This window comes from Oncorhynchus mykiss, chromosome 13 (genome assembly GCF_013265735.2).
Source record: "Oncorhynchus mykiss isolate Arlee chromosome 13, USDA_OmykA_1.1, whole genome shotgun sequence".
NCBI lineage: Eukaryota > Metazoa > Chordata > Actinopteri > Salmoniformes > Salmonidae > Oncorhynchus > Oncorhynchus mykiss.
Genome location: NC_048577.1, coordinates 71,596,879 through 71,613,811, shown reverse-complemented (window position 1 = coordinate 71,613,811; position 16,933 = coordinate 71,596,879). Strand labels below are relative to the sequence as shown.

The window sequence follows — 16,933 nt, the reverse complement described above, 5'->3', positions numbered from 1 at the left end:
GGTCTCCTGAGGGATCTCCTCCCAGACCTGGACTAAAGCATCCGCCAACTCCTGGACAGTCTGTGGTGCAAGGTAGCGTTGGTGGATGGAGCGAGACATGATGTCCCAGATGTGCTCAATTGGATTCAGGTCTGGGGAACGGGCGGGCCAGTCCATAGCATCAATGCCTTCCTCTTGCAGGAACTGCTGACACACTCCAGCCACATGAGGTCTAGCATTAGGAGGAACCCAGGGCCAACCGCACCAGCATATGGTCTCACAAGGGGTCTGAGGATCTCATCTCGGTACCTAATGGCAGTCAGGCTACCTCTGGCGAGCACATGGAGGGCTGTGCGGCCCCCAAAAGAAATGCCACCCCACACCATGACTGACCCACCGCCAAACCGGTCATGCTGGAGGATGTTGCAGGCAGCAGAACATTCTCCACGGCGTCTCCAGACTCTGTCACGTCTGTCACGTGCTCAGTGTGATCCTGCTTTCATCTGTGAAGAGCACAGGACGCCAGTGGCGAATTTGCCAATCTTGGTGTTCTCTGGCAAATGCCAAACGTCCTGCACGGTGTTGGGCTGTAAGCACAACCCCCACCTGTGGACGTCGGGCCCTCATACCACCCTCATGGAGTCTGTTTCTGACCGTTTGAGCAGACACATGCACATTTGTGGCCTGCTGGAGGTCATTTTGCAGGGCTCTGGCAGTGCTCCTCCTTGCACAAAGGTGGAGGTAGCAGTCCTGCTGCTGGGTTGTTGCCCTCCTACGGCCTCCTCCACGTCTCCTGATGTACTGGACTGTCTCCTGGTAGCGCCTCCATGCTCTGGACACTACGTTGACAGACACAGCAAACCTTCTTGCCACAGCTCGCATTGATGTGCCATCCTGGATGAGCTGCACTACCTGAGCCACTTGTGTGGGTTGTAGACTCCGTCTCATGCTACCACTAGAGTGAAAGCACCGCCAGCATTCAAAAGTGACCAAAACATCAGCCAGGAAGCATAGGAACTGAGAAGTGGTCTGTGGTTACCACCTGCAGAACCACTCCTTTATTGGGGGTGTCTTGCTAATTGCTATGGATTGGACACACACTCACACAACACCACAACCACACTACACTCCACCTTCTATTCCTTTGGGATCCCTCATAGTCAAGTATGATTCCCCTCCACAGTTCCTGGAGGGTTCCAGTCAGTGTGTGAGGATATTTATATGGCGTGCCTGTTACACACCAGGATCTGCACAGGGGCTAGTCAGGGACAGAACCTGGCTCCAATGGCAAGGCAGGGATCTAGAGGATTGGGAGGCCTGTCCAGAAGCAGCATACCAGAGCCCTGTTGGCCACACAAACACAACAGACACACAGATTCAGATTGATGATGGATAATCCAGGGTTTACATATATTATCTACATCATTGTGATGATGATGATTGGTATAATCCATTAGTAAAGTATATTGCGTTATCAGGCTAAAGCAGATTATTCCAATGGGAGTTATCGACCAAGTGCTTGGTTCATACAATATTGTTCCCATAGATTGTGTATCTGTCAGTGGTGTTTGTGTGAAATAGCTGTGTGTGCGTTTGCCTCGTGGTTGTGTGAGTACATGCACATCATGGTGTCATAGTGTGTGTTTTATAGGTGTGTGTCTGGAGTCCTGTCATGGTGTGTGTTTTATAGGTGTGTGTAACTCCAATGAGCTTATCCTCTGCAGCAGAGGTAACCTTGGCTCTTCCTTTCCTCATGAGAGACAGTTTCAGCACTTTAAGGTTTTTACGACTGCACTTTTTCCTGCATTGACTGACCTTCATGTCTTAATGAAATGAGAGCCTGTCATTTCTCTTTGCTTATTTGAGCTGTTCTTGCCATAATATGGATTTGGTCTTTCACCAAATAGGTCTATCTCCTGTATACCAACCCTTCCTTGTCACAACACAACTGATTGGCTCAAACGCATTAAGAAGGAAAGAAATTACACAAATGAACTTTTAACAAGGATTTATTTAACACTTTGTTGGTTACTACATGATTCCGTATGTGTTATTTCATAGTTTTGATGTCTTCACTATTATTCTACAATGTAGAAAACAGCAAAAAAGAAAAATAGAATACTAGTAAACATTAAATAAAAACCCTTGAATGAGTAGGTGTTCTAAACCTTCTGACTGGTACTGTATATATATATATATTTGTGTGTATATATACAATATGTATTAACAACAAATCTAACACAATATAAAAACATATCTTATAAAACAGTATAACAAATCATTTTGATGTGGCAGATAGCCTAGTGGTTAGAGCATTGGGCCAGTAACCGAAAGGTTGCTGGATCGAATCCCCGAGCTGACAAGGTAAAAATCTGTAGTTCTGCCCCTGAACAAGGCAGTTAACCCACTGTTCCCCGGTAGGCTGAAATCAGAATTGAGCTGCCTGTGTAAACGCAGCCTACAAGCTTCAATATGAGGTCCTAAACCTAGTATGAAAGTGCATCCTTGTAGATATGTGCCTTGGGGAAAGTTGAGCCAATGGCAAGTTGAGCAAATTGCATTTTGTCTTCCCAGGGTAATGCAAAGCAGGTGGGATATGACCGGGCCTGGCCTGTGTTAAAATAAAGCTTAAAATTAAATATATACAAATAAATAATAATGCTTGTGTTTGGGTAATACATCTATCTATACATGGTTTTAAAAAGGTAGTGGTAATATTGAATTCAGTACAGAACTTTGTAGGCAGCTTAATTTACCCTGTCAAGAGACTACTTTTCTTGGACAAGCTATGTTTTTAAAATTGTAATGTTTACCAGAATTCTGTTTATTTCCAAGGATACACAGTATCCTGAAATATATATCTAAAAAAAATATTTGCCGGCGATACGGAAGCCTATATCGGTCCGCTAATACATGACTAGTGTATATATATATATATTATTATTATTGTTATTTTTCAGAGGATGCTGCAGCACCCTCAGCACCACTACTTACCTCGGCTATGTGTGTGTGTGATTAATTCAATCAGTCATTCATTCATTCGAGTATCTATATATGGGAGAGGAGAGAGGTAATGAGTCATGATTTTCAAACAGGTTTGACACACATTCACACCCTCTGTCAACTGACAGTATCCCACACAAACGTGTTTGTTAAGGTTACTTCCGTGTCCTTTGTTTCAACATTTATGACGTTACTACATTTCCCCATTGTTTTTTATTCCGTTTTTGTTAGAGCCAGTGCTTTAATCCATTCTATCATCTGATTAGCATTGAAGGCATTCGATTAATCAATCTTTCCGGGACGCCCGATAAGGCGTGTTTTGAACCGGGTGAAAGTTGATTGCATTCGTTGTAGAACCGGGCTCCCCCCAGGCGTGAGCCAGGTACCCCATTCAAAGCCCATGGCGAAATCGGCTCAAAAACAAAAGTGACATAATTAAACTCGTGGAGTAATGTGTATTACTTTTTCATGTGTTATGACATGAAAAAGTGATTGGTTTTAAAAAAATATATAAATGCTGTATATGCCTTCCAAATGAAAACTAATTAGAAAAATTCAAACATATATTTTTTTTTATTGGAAAGAGATGTATGTTTCTGGACGATGCACAATGCTGCCTTGTTGACAACACGAACCGAGCAGCGCAAGATTCCTCCTTCACCTGCCTTTGCCCGTTTACGTCACCGGTCACAGACCAGTACCCAGACGAACAGTACGATCAACATAATCGAATCTGCCCCTTAATCTTAGTCACTTCCACACTCTCAATGTGTTGTTGACAGATTTTATGATTGATTTTTCTGATAGCTAATCGGATCATTCTGTGCGTATGTGTATCCAATCAGAGGCTGGTAAGGGCGGAGCGGGAACCTCGAGCACCAGACTGTGCAGTGCCTATCTGTCAACTACAGTGTGTTATCGCGAATATGATTGAGCGTGGAAGGAAAAAAACACATGTATAATTTCACAAACTGAGATTTTCAAATGATTTACCGCGGACTTGGACTAAAACCTTACATCTCAAAGTGTGCTTTGGACCCACGAGAAAATACGGCAAACTGCAAGTTCTGGATAGAACCAAGGCAAGGAAAAGGTCGGGAAGTTACGGATCTTTGTTGTCCGGACAAGAGAGAGGGGCCCGATTTCAGAGCAGCCAGTCTCGGGTGAAGTTAGCAAGCAATCGGTACCAAGGAAGCCAGCATCGTAAACCACTTAGGAAGAGGATAGTCCAGTTTTCGACAGGTTAGGAGATTACTCGTAAAATTATTACCTAACTGGTTTATGAATGAGAGCTCAAACTGATACATATAGGGTATGTTATTTAATTCGGATGTTGACCTCTGTCGTTGATTTGATTTGACACTTGTCAACTAACCACGAATATCTAGCTAGCTTAGCATTACCAGCTAGCTTAGCATTACCAGCTAGTTTAGCATTACCAGCTAGCTTAGCATTACCAGCTAGCTTAGCATACCCAGCTAGTTTAGCATTACCAGCTAGCTTAGCATATCCAGCTAACTAGCTCCTCCTGTCTTGCCAGCCACGCAAAGCTGTTGTTCATATGCCTATTTACCCTTTAATTACTATAACAGGGTTGCTAACTATCTAGTTTTAAAAGAAAACAGGTTATAAACATGTTTGTTTTGTGGGCTCAACATAGGCTGTAACGTTAGATGTTCTTGATAACACTTTCTTTGTTGCGATAGCTAGCCCATAATGGCATTACTCGCTAGCTAGCTAACGTTATGCTAACAATAAGGACACAGATAGCCTGTACGCTAACTAGGAAACTAGCTACGTCCTTAAAATATACAGTTTAGCTAACGTCACGTCCACAAAACAAATATGTTGTTTTCATCTAAAGAGAGGTTATTGCCAGATAGCTCACAACAAGGTTCGTTTACTAGCCGTCTATTGATGAAGCAACCGCGTTGTATTTTAAATGTAATTTATGTTTTAAACTGTGACAGGTGTTTGAAGCGCTAGCAGTCAGAGAAGTCGGTGGTTAAATAAATACCAGTTGTAAAACGGTGTTGAGGTTGGAAGATCAGGACTTCTGCTCGCAGCTTGCTTTCAGCAGTGACGTTATTTGGACCACCACTGGTACCCTGCCGAATTCCTGTCCAAGGGACGTTTTTGGTTTTGAGCAGCACACCGTACTTCCAACTGCTGCAAGCTGTTTAACCTGGAGGGACTTTTTATTTTTTATTGTGTCCACTGTTGCTGCATCATTCAGACTTGCCAAGCTACAATGGTGGTCAGGTGTTTTAACCTGTAGCAGCGCCTCAACTCCACCTCGACACACAACAGTGGGCCGTAGGGCTAATCAACAATTCTCAACTGGAGGACCACACAGACTCTTGACTCTTTTAACTTCTCTGCTGGAATAGACTGTACCTGTTTCTCCCCCTCTCTCCAGCCCCTATCCCCCCTTAGTCCCCCTCTGCCTCCATCCTCTCCACTCTCCTCCCCCAGTGTGTGAGGGTACAGATGTGAGGAAGGTAGGATGGGTACCCAGGGCAGCCCGGTGAAGAGTTATGACTACCTGTTGAAGTTCCTCTTGGTCGGGGACAGCGATGTGGGGAAAGGGGAGATACTAGACAGCCTACAGGATGGATCGGCAGAGTCTCCGTACGCGTACAGCAGTGGTGAGTCACGAGCTCAGGACTTTTTCTGATAACTACTTTATTGAAGGGGAAAATGTACTTACTGTGACAGTGATTATGTGGTGGTCCAACCGAGCTGTCTTAGGATGAATGCACTAACTGTCAGTCGCTCTGGATAAGAGCTTCTGCTAAATGACTCACTTGCAAATGTACTACACACACACACACACACACACACACACAAAGTCTTGGCAGCAGCTAAGGGGGATCTCTAATAAATACAAATACACAGCACGAACGCGTAAAGACACAGACACACACGGACACATAACACATGTATACACATACTACACACACACCATCAACACACACACAGACGCATGGACACATAACACATGTATACACATACTACACACAAACACAGCAACACACACCATCTACATACACACACACACACCATCTATACACACACACACACCATCTACACACACACACACACCATCTACACACACACACACACCATCTACACACACACACACACACACACCATCTACACACACACACACACACACACCATCTACACACACACACACACACACACACACACACACCATCTACACACACACACACACACACACCATCTACACACACACACACACACCATCTACACACACACACACACACACCATCTACACACACACACACACACACCATCTACACACACACACACACCACCTAAAAACAGACACATACCAGTCCGCTGTGTGTGGTAAGTGAATAATCTTTTCCGCTCCTGTAAAAACGTCTGAACAATGCAGACACATTCATACTGTCTCACTAACTAATAATGCATCAGCTACAGCAGGAAGGTCCAGTCACTGTCTCACTAACTAATAATGTATCAGCTACAGCAGGAAGGTCCAGTCACTGTCTCACTAACTAATAATGTATCAGCTACAGAGGGTCCAGTCACTGTCTCACTAACTAATAATGTATCAGCTACAGCAGAAGGTCCAGTCACTGTCTCACTAACTAATAATGTATCAGCTACAGCAGAGGGTCCAGTCACTGTCTCACTAACTAATAATGTATCAGCTACAGAGGGTCCAGTCACTGTCTCACTAACTAATAATGTATCAGCTACAGCAGAGGGTCCAGTCACTGTCTCACTAACTAATAATGTATCAGCTACAGCAGAAGGTCCAGTCACTGTCTCACTAACTAATAATGTATCAGCTACAGAGGGTCCAGTCACTGTCTCACTAACTAATAATGTATCAGCTACAGCAGAAAGGTCCAGTCACTGTCTCACTAACTAATAATGTATCAGCTACAGAGGGTCCAGTCACTGTCTCACTAACTAATAATGTATCAGCTACAGCAGAAAGGTCCAGTCACTGTCTCACTAACTAATAATGTATCAGCTACAGAAGGTCCAGTCACTGTCTCACTAACTAATAATGCATCAGCTACAGCAGAAAGGTCCAGTCACTGTCTCACTAACTAATAATGCATCAGCTCCAGCAGAAGGTCCAGTCACTGTCTCACTAACTAATAATGTATCAGCTACAGCAGAGGGTCCAGTCACTGTCTCACTAACTAATAATGTATCAGCTACAGAAGGTCCAGTCACTGTCTCACTAACTAATAATGCATCAGCTACAGCAGAAAGGTCCAGTCACTGTCTCACTAACTAATAATGCATCAGCTACAGAGGGTCCAGTCACTGTCTCACTAACTAATAATGTATCAGCTACAGCAGAAAGGTCCAGTCACTGTCTCACTAACTAATAATGTATCAGCTACAGAGGGTCCAGTCACTGTCTCACTAACTAATAATGTATCAGCTACAGCAGAGGGTCCAGTCACTGTCTCACTAACTAATAATGTATCAGCTACAGCAGAAAGGTCCAGTCACTGTCTCACTAACTAATAATGCATCAGCTCCAGCAGAAGGTCCAGTCACTGTCTCACTAACTAATAATGTATCAGCTACAGCAGAAAGGTCCAGTCACTGTCTCACTAACTAATAATGTATCAGCTACAGCAGAAAGGTCCAGTCACTGTCTCACTAACTAATAATGCATCAGCTACAGCAGAAAGGTCCAGTCACTGTCTCACTAACTAATAATGCATCAGCTACAGCAGAAAGGTCCAGTCACTGTCTCACTAACTAATAATGTATCAGCTACAGCAGAAAGGTCCAGTCACTGTCTCACTAACTAATAATGTATCAGCTACAGAGGGTCCAGTCACTGTCTCACTAACTAATAATGTATCAGCTACAGAGGGTCCAGTCACTGTCTCACTAACTAATAATGCATCAGCTACAGCAGAAGGTCCAGTCACTGTCTCACTAACTAATAATGCATCAGTTATTCCAGAGGGTCCAGTCACTGTCTCACTAACTAATAATGCATCAGCTACAGCAGAAGGTCCAGTCACTGTCTCACTAACTAATAATGTATCAGCTACAGCAGAAGGTCCAGTCACTGTCTCACTAACTAATAATGTATCAGCTACAGCAGAGGGTCCAGTCACTGTCTCACTAACTAATAATGCATCAGCTACAGCAGAAGGTCCAGTCACTGTCTCACTAACTAATAATGTATCAGCTACAGCAGAAGGTCCAGTCACTGTCTCAATAACTAATAATGTATCAGCTACAGAGGGTCCAGTCACTGTCTCACTAACTAATAATGTATCAGCTACAGCAGAGGGTCCAGTCACTGTCTCACTAACTAATAATGTATCAGCTACAGCAGAGGGTCCAGTCACTGTCTCACTAACTAATAATGTATCAGCTACAGCAGCAGGTCCAGTCACTGTCTCACTAACTAATAATGTATCAGCTACAGCAGAAGGTCCAGTCACTGTCTCACTAACTAATAATGCATCAGCTACAGCAGAAGGTCCAGTCACTGTCTCACTAACTAATAATGTATCAGCTACAGCAGAAGGTCCAGTCACTGTCTCACTAACTAATAATGCATCAGCTACAGCAGAGGGTCCAGTCACTGTCTCACTAACTAATAATGCATCAGCTACAGCAGAGGGTCCAGTCACTGTCTCACTAACTAATAATGTATCAGCTACAACAGAAGGTCCAGTCACTGTCTCACTAACTAATAATGTATCAGCTACAGCAGAGGGTCCAGTCACTGTCTCACTAACTAATAATGCATCAGCTACAGCAGAGGGTCCAGTCACTGTCTCACTAACTAATAATGTATCAGCTACAACAGAAGGTCCAGTCACTGTCTCACTAACTAATAATGCATCAGCTACAGCAGAAGGTCCAGTCACTGTCTCACTAACTAATAATGTATCAGCTACAGCAGAAAGGTCCAGTCACTGTCTCACTAACTAATAATGCATCAGCTACAGCAGAAAGGTCCAGTCACTGTCTCACTAACTAATAATGTATCAGCTACAGCAGAAAGGTCCAGTCACTGTCTCACTAACTAATAATGCATCAGTTATTCCAGAGGGTCCAGTCACTGTCTCACTAACTAATAATGTATCAGCTACAGCAGAAAGGTCCAGTCACTGTCTCACTAACTAATAATGCATCAGCTACAGCAGAAGGTCCAGTCACTGTCTCACTAACTAATAATGTATCAGCTACAGAGGGTCCAGTCACTGTCTCACTAACTAATAATGCATCAGCTACAGCAGAAGGTCCAGTCACTGTCTCACTAACTAATAATGTATCAGCTACAGCAGAAAGGTCCAGTCACTGTCTCACTAACTAATAATGCATCAGCTACAGCAGAAGGTCCAGTCACTGTCTCACTAACTAATAATGTATCAGCTACAGAGGGTCCAGTCACTGTCTCACTAACTAATAATGCATCAGCTACAGCAGAAGGTCCAGTCACTGTCTCACTAACTAATAATGCATCAGTTATTCCAGAGGGTCCAGTCACTGTCTCACTAACTAATAATGCATCAGCTACAGCAGAGGGTCCAGTCACTGTCTCACTAACTAATAATGCATCAGCGACAGCAGAGGGTCCAGTCACTGTCTCACTAACTAATAATGCATCAGCTACAGCAGAAGGTCCAGTCACTGTCTCACTAACTAATAATGTATCAGCTACAGAGGGTCCAGTCACTGTCTCACTAACTAATAATGCATCAGCTACAGCAGAAGGTCCAGTCACTGTCTCACTAACTAATAATGTATCAGCTACAGCAGAAGGTCCAGTCACTGTCTCACTAACTAATAATGTATCAGCTACAGCAGAAGGTCCAGTCACTGTCTCACTAACTAATAATGTATCAGCTACAGCAGAAGGTCCAGTCACTGTCTCACTAACTAATAATGTATCAGCTACAGAGGGTCCAGTCACTGTCTCACTAACTAATAATGTATCAGCTACAGAGGGTCCAGTCACTGTCTCACTAACTAATAATGTATCAGCTACAGAGGGTCCAGTCACTGTCTCACTAACTAATAATGTATCAGCTACAGAGGGTCCAGTCACTGTCTCACTAACTAATAATGTATCAGCTACAGAGGGTCCAGTCACTGTCTCACTAACTAATAATGCATCAGCTACAGCAGACGGTCCAGTCACTGTCTCACTAACTAATAATGTATCAGCTACAGCAGAAAGGTCCAGTCACTGTCTCACTAACTAATAATGCATCAGCTACAGCAGAAGGTCCAGTCACTGTCTCACTAACTAATAATGTATCAGCTACAGCAGAAGGTCCAGTCACTGTCTCACTAACTAATAATACATCAGCTACAGCAGAGGGTCCAGTCACTGTCTCACTAACTAATAATGTATCAGCTACAGCAGAAGGTCCAGTCACTGTCTCACTAACTAATAATGTATCAGCTACAGCAGAAGGTCCAGTCACTGTCTCACTAACTAATAATGTATCAGCTACAGAGGGTCCAGTCACTGTCTCACTAACTAATAATGTATCAGCTACAGCAGAAGGTCCAGTCACTGTCTCACTAACTAATAATGTATCAGCTACAGAAGGTCCAGTCACTGTCTCACTAACTAATAATGTATCAGCTACAGAAGGTCCAGTCACTGTCTCACTAACTAATAATGTATCAGCTACAGAGGGTCCAGTCACTGTCTCACTAACTAATAATGTATCAGCTACAGCAGAAGGTCCAGTCACTGTCTCACTAACTAATAATGCATCAGCTACAGCAGAAGGTCCAGTCACTGTCTCACTAACTAATAATGTATCAGCTACAGAAGGTCCAGTCACTGTCTCACTAACTAATAATGCATCAGCTACAGCAGAAGGTCCAGTCACTGTCTCACTAACTAATAATGTATCAGCTACAGCAGAAGGTCCAGTCACTGTCTCACTAACTAATAATGCATCAGCTACAGCAGAAGGTCCAGTCACTGTCTCACTAACTAATAATGTATCAGCTACAGAAGGTCACTGTCTCACTAACTAATAATGCATCAGCTACAGCAGAGGGTCCAGTCACTGTCTCACTAACTAATAATGCATCAGCTACAGCAGAAGGTCCAGTCACTGTCTCACTAACTAATAATGTATCAGCTACAGAGGGTCCAGTCACTGTCTCACTAACTAATAATGCATCAGCTACAGCAGAAAGGTCCAGTCACTGTCTCACTAACTAATAATGTATCAGCTACAGCAGAAAGGTCCAGTCACTGTCTCACTAACTAATAATGTATCAGCTACAGCAGAAAGGTCCAGTCACTGTCTCACTAACTAATAATGCATCAGCTACAGCAGAAAGGTCCAGTCACTGTCTCACTAACTAATAATGTATCAGCTACAGCAGAAGGTCCAGTCACTGTCTCACTAACTAATAATGTATCAGCTACAGCAGAAAGGTCCAGTCACTGTCTCACTAACTAATAATGTATCAGCTACAGCAGAAGGTCCAGTCACTGTCTCACTAACTAATAATGTATCAGCTACAGCAGAAAGGTCCAGTCACTGTCTCACTAACTAATAATGTATCAGCTACTGAGGGTCCAGTCACTGTCTCACTAACTAATAATGTATCAGCTACAGAGGGTCCAGTCACTGTCTCACTAACTAATAATGTATCAGCTACAGAGGGTCCAGTCACTGTCTCACTAACTAATAATGTATCAGCTACAGAGGGTCCAGTCACTGTCTCACTAACTAATAATGCATCAGCTACAGCAGAAAGGTCCAGTCACTGTCTCACTAACTAATAATGTATCAGCTACAGCAGAAAGGTCCAGTCACTGTCTCACTAACTAATAATGCATCAGCTACAGCAGAAGGTCCAGTCACTGTCTCACTAACTAATAATGTATCAGCTACAGCAGAGGGTCCAGTCACTGTCTCACTAACTAATAATGTATCAGCTACAGCAGAAGGTCCAGTCACTGTCTCACTAACTAATAATGCATCAGCTACAGCAGAGGGTCCAGTCACTGTCTCACTAACTAATAATGCATCAGCTACAGCAGAAGGTCCAGTCACTGTCTCACTAACTAATAATGTATCAGCTACAGCAGAGGGTCCAGTCACTGTCTCACTAACTAATAATGTATCAGCTACAGCAGAGGGTCCAGTCACTGTCTCACTAACTAATAATGCATCAGCTACAGAGGGTCCAGTCACTGTCTCACTAACTAATAATGTATCAGCTACAGAGGGTCCAGTCACTGTCTCACTAACTAATAATGTATCAGCTACAGAGGGTCCAGTCACTGTCTCACTAACTAATAATGCATCAGCTACAGCAGAAAGGTCCAGTCACTGTCTCACTAACTAATAATGTATCAGCTACAGCAGAAAGGTCCAGTCACTGTCTCACTAACTAATAATGCATCAGCTACAGCAGAAGGTCCAGTCACTGTCTCACTAACTAATAATGTATCAGCTACAGCAGAGGGTCCAGTCACTGTCTCACTAACTAATAATGTATCAGCTACAGCAGAAGGTCCAGTCACTGTCTCACTAACTAATAATGCATCAGCTACAGCAGAGGGTCCAGTCACTGTCTCACTAACTAATAATGCATCAGCTACAGCAGAAGGTCCAGTCACTGTCTCACTAACTAATAATGCATCAGCTACAGAGGGTCCAGTCACTGTCTCACTAACTAATAATGCATCAGCTACAGCAGAAGGTCCAGTCACTGTCTCACTAACTAATAATGCATCAGCTACAGCAGAAGGTCCAGTCACTGTCTCACTAACTAATAATGCATCAGCTACAGAGGGTCCAGTCACTGTCTCACTAACTAATAATGTATCAGCTACAGCAGAAGGTCCAGTCACTGTCTCACTAACTAATAATGTATCAGCTACAGCAGAAAGGTCCAGTCACTGTCTCACTAACTAATAATGTATCAGCTACAGCAGAAGGTCCAGTCACTGTCTCACTAACTAATAATGTATCAGCTACAGCAGAAAGGTCCAGTCACTGTCTCACTAACTAATAATGTATCAGCTACAGAGGGTCCAGTCACTGTCTCACTAACTAATAATGTATCAGCTACAGAAGGTCCAGTCACTGTCTCACTAACTAATAATGTATCAGCTACAGAGGGTCCAGTCACTGTCTCACTAACTAATAATGTATCAGCTACAGCAGAAGGTCCAGTCACTGTCTAGCTAACTAATAATGTATCAGCTACAGCTGAGGGTCCAGTCACTGTCTAGCTAACTAATAATGTATCAGCTACAGCAGAGGGTCCAGTCACTGTCTCACTAACTAATAATGTATCAGCTACAGCAGAGGGTCCAGTCACTGTCTCACTAACTAATAATGCATCAGCTACAGCAGAGGGTCCAGTCACTGTCTCACTAACTAATAATGCATCAGCTACAGCAGAAGATCCAGTCACTGTCTCACTAACTAATAATGTATCAGCTACAGCAGAGGGTCCAGTCACTTTCTCACTAACTAAAAATGCATCAGCTACAGCAGAGGGTCCAGTCACTGTCTCACTAACTAATAATGCATCAGCTACAGCAGAAGATCCAGTCACTGTCTCACTAACTAATAATGCATCAGCTACAGCAGAGGGTCCAGTCACTTTCTCACTAACTAATAATGTATCAGCTACAGTAGAAGGGTCAGTAGCTGACAGGTCGCTGCCCGAGTCGACAAGGTGGAAATCTCCAAGTGCCTTGAGGAAGGCACTTAACCCTAGTTTCCTCCAGGGGTAACATACTACTATGACTGACCCTGTAAAACAACACCTATCATACTACTATGACTGACCCTGTAAAACAACACCTATCATACTACTATGACTGACCCTGTAAAACAACACCTATCATACTACTATGACTGACCCTGTAAAACAACACCTATCATACTACTATGACTGACCCTGTAAAACAACACCTATCATACTACTATGACTGACCCTGTAAAACAACACCTATCATACTACTATGACTGACCCTGTAAAACAACACCTATCATACTACTATGACTGACCCTGTAAAACAACACCTATCATACTACTATGACTGACCCTGTAAAACAACACCTATCATACTACTATGACTGACCCTGTAAAACAACACCTATCATACTACTATGACTGACCCTGTAAAACAACACCTATCATACTACTATGACTGACCCTGTAAAACAACACCTATCATACTACTATGACTGACCCTGTAAAACAACACCTATCATACTACTATGACTGACCCTGTAAAACAACACCTATCATACTACTATGACTGACCCTGTAAAACAACACCTATCATACTACTATGACTGACCCTGTAAAACAACACCTATCATACTACTATGACTGACCCTGTAAAACAACACCTATCATACTACTATGACTGACCCTGTAAAACAACACCTATCATACTACTATGACTGACCCTGTAAAACAACACCTATCATACTACTATGACTGACCCTGTAAAACAACACCTATCATACTACTATGACTGACCCTGTAAAACAACAGCTATCATACTACTATGACTGACCCTATAAAACAACACCTATCATACTACTATGACTGACCCTATAAAACAACACCTATCATACTACTATGACTGACCCTGTAAAACAACACCTATCATACTACTATGACTGACCCTATAAAACAACACCTATCATACTACTATGACTGACCCTGTAAAACAACACCTATCATACTACTATGACCCTGTAAAACAACACCTATCATACTACTATGACTGACCCTGTAAAACAACACCTATCATACTACTATGACTGACCCTGTAAAACAACACCTATCATACTACTATGACCCTGTAAAACAACACCTATCATACTACTATGACTGACCCTGTAAAACAACACCTATCATACTACTATGACCCTGTAAAACAACACCTATCATACTACTATGACTGACCCTATAAAACAACACCTATCATACTACTATGACTGACCCTGTAAAACAACACCTATCATACTACTATGACCCTGTAAAACAACACCTATCATACTACTATGACCCTGTAAAACAACACCTATCATACTACTATGACTGACCCTGTAAAACAACACCTATCATACTACTATGACTGACCCTGTAAAACAACACCTATCATACTACTATGACTGACCCTGTAAAACAACACCTATCATACTACTATGACCCTGTAAAACAACACCTATAATACTACTATGACTGACCCTGTAAAACAACACCTATCATACTACTATGACTGACCCTGTAAAACAACACCTATCATACTACTATGACCCTGTAAAACAACACCTATCATACTACTATGACTGACCCTGTAAAACAACACCTATCATACTACTATGACTGACCCTGTAAAACAACACCTATCATACTACTATGACTGACCCTGTAAAACAACACCTATCATACTACTATGACCCTGTAAAACAACACCTATCATACTACTATGACTGACCCTGTAAAACAACACCTATCATACTACTATGACTGACCCTGTAAAACAACACCTATCATACTACTATGACTGACCCTGTAAAACAACACCTATCATACTACTATGACTGACCCTATAAAACAACACCTATCATACTACTATGACTGACCCTGTAAAACAACACCTATCATACTACTATGACTGACCCTGTAAAACAACACCTATCATACTACTATGACTGACCCTGTAAAACAACACCTATCATACTACTATGACTGACCCTGTAAAACAACACCTATCATACTACTATGACTGACCCTGTAAAACAACACCTATCATACTACTATGACCCTGTAAAACAACACCTATCATACTACTATGACCCTGTAAAACAACACCTATCATACTACTATGACTGACCCTGTAAAACAACACCTATCATACTACTATGACTGACCCTGTAAAACAACACCTATCATACTACTATGACTGACCCTGTAAAACAACACCTATCATACTACTATGACCCTGTAAAACAACACCTATCATACTACTATGACTGACCCTGTAAAACAACACCTATCATACTACTATGACTGACCCTGTAAAACAACACCTATCATACTACTATGACTGACCCTGTAAAACAACACCTATCATACTACTATGACCCTGTAAAACAACACCTATCATCCTACTATGACTGACCCTGTAAAACAACACCTATCATACTACTATGACTGACCCTGTAAAACAACACCTATCATACTACTATGACTGACCCTGTAAAACAACACCTATCATACTACTATGACTGACCCTGTAAAACAACACCTATCATACTACTATGACTGACCCTGTAAAACAACACCTATCATACTACTATGACTGACCCTGTAAAACAACAGCTATCATACTACTATGACTGACCCTATAAAACAACACCTATCATACTACTATGACTGACCCTGTAAAACAACACCTATCATACTACTATGACCCTGTAAAACAACACCTATCATACTACTATGACTGACCCTGTAAAACAACACCTATCATACTACTATGACCCTGTAAAACAACACCTATCATACTACTATGACTGACCCTGTAAAACAACACCTATCATACTACTATGACTGACCCTGTAAAACAACACCTATCATACTACTATGACTGACCCTGTAAAACAACACCTATCATACTACTATGACTGACCCTGTAAAACAACACCTATCATACTACTATGACTGACCCTGTAAAACAACACCTATCATACTACTATGACTGACCCTGTAAAACAACACCTATCATACTACTATGACTGACCCTGTAAAACAACACCTATCATACTACTATGACTGACCCTGTAAAACCACACCTATCATACTACTATGACTGACCCTGTAAAACAACACCTATCATACTACTATGACTGACCCTGTAAAACAACACCTATCATACTACTAT

The 16,933-nt window shown here is 42.3% G+C and overlaps 1 protein-coding gene across 2 annotated transcripts in view; it reads left to right on the top strand.

Annotated features, from left to right (window-relative positions):
• The first annotated feature begins 3,799 nt into the window (after positions 1-3,799).
• Positions 3,800-16,933, top strand: part of LOC110510860 (ras-related protein Rab-40C) — a 61,821-nt gene continuing 48,687 nt past the window's right edge. Inside the window, exons 1-2 of one of the 2 annotated variants that reach the window (XM_036942091.1) lie at positions 3,800-4,224; positions 5,402-5,630. In XM_036942091.1, coding sequence (XP_036797986.1) covers positions 5,489-5,630 — 142 coding nt within the window. In that variant the 5' untranslated portion in view covers positions 3,800-4,224; positions 5,402-5,488. Of the gene's footprint in view, positions 4,225-4,952; positions 5,631-16,933 lie in introns of both variants that reach the window. The other variant, XM_036942090.1, reaches the window with a different exon arrangement.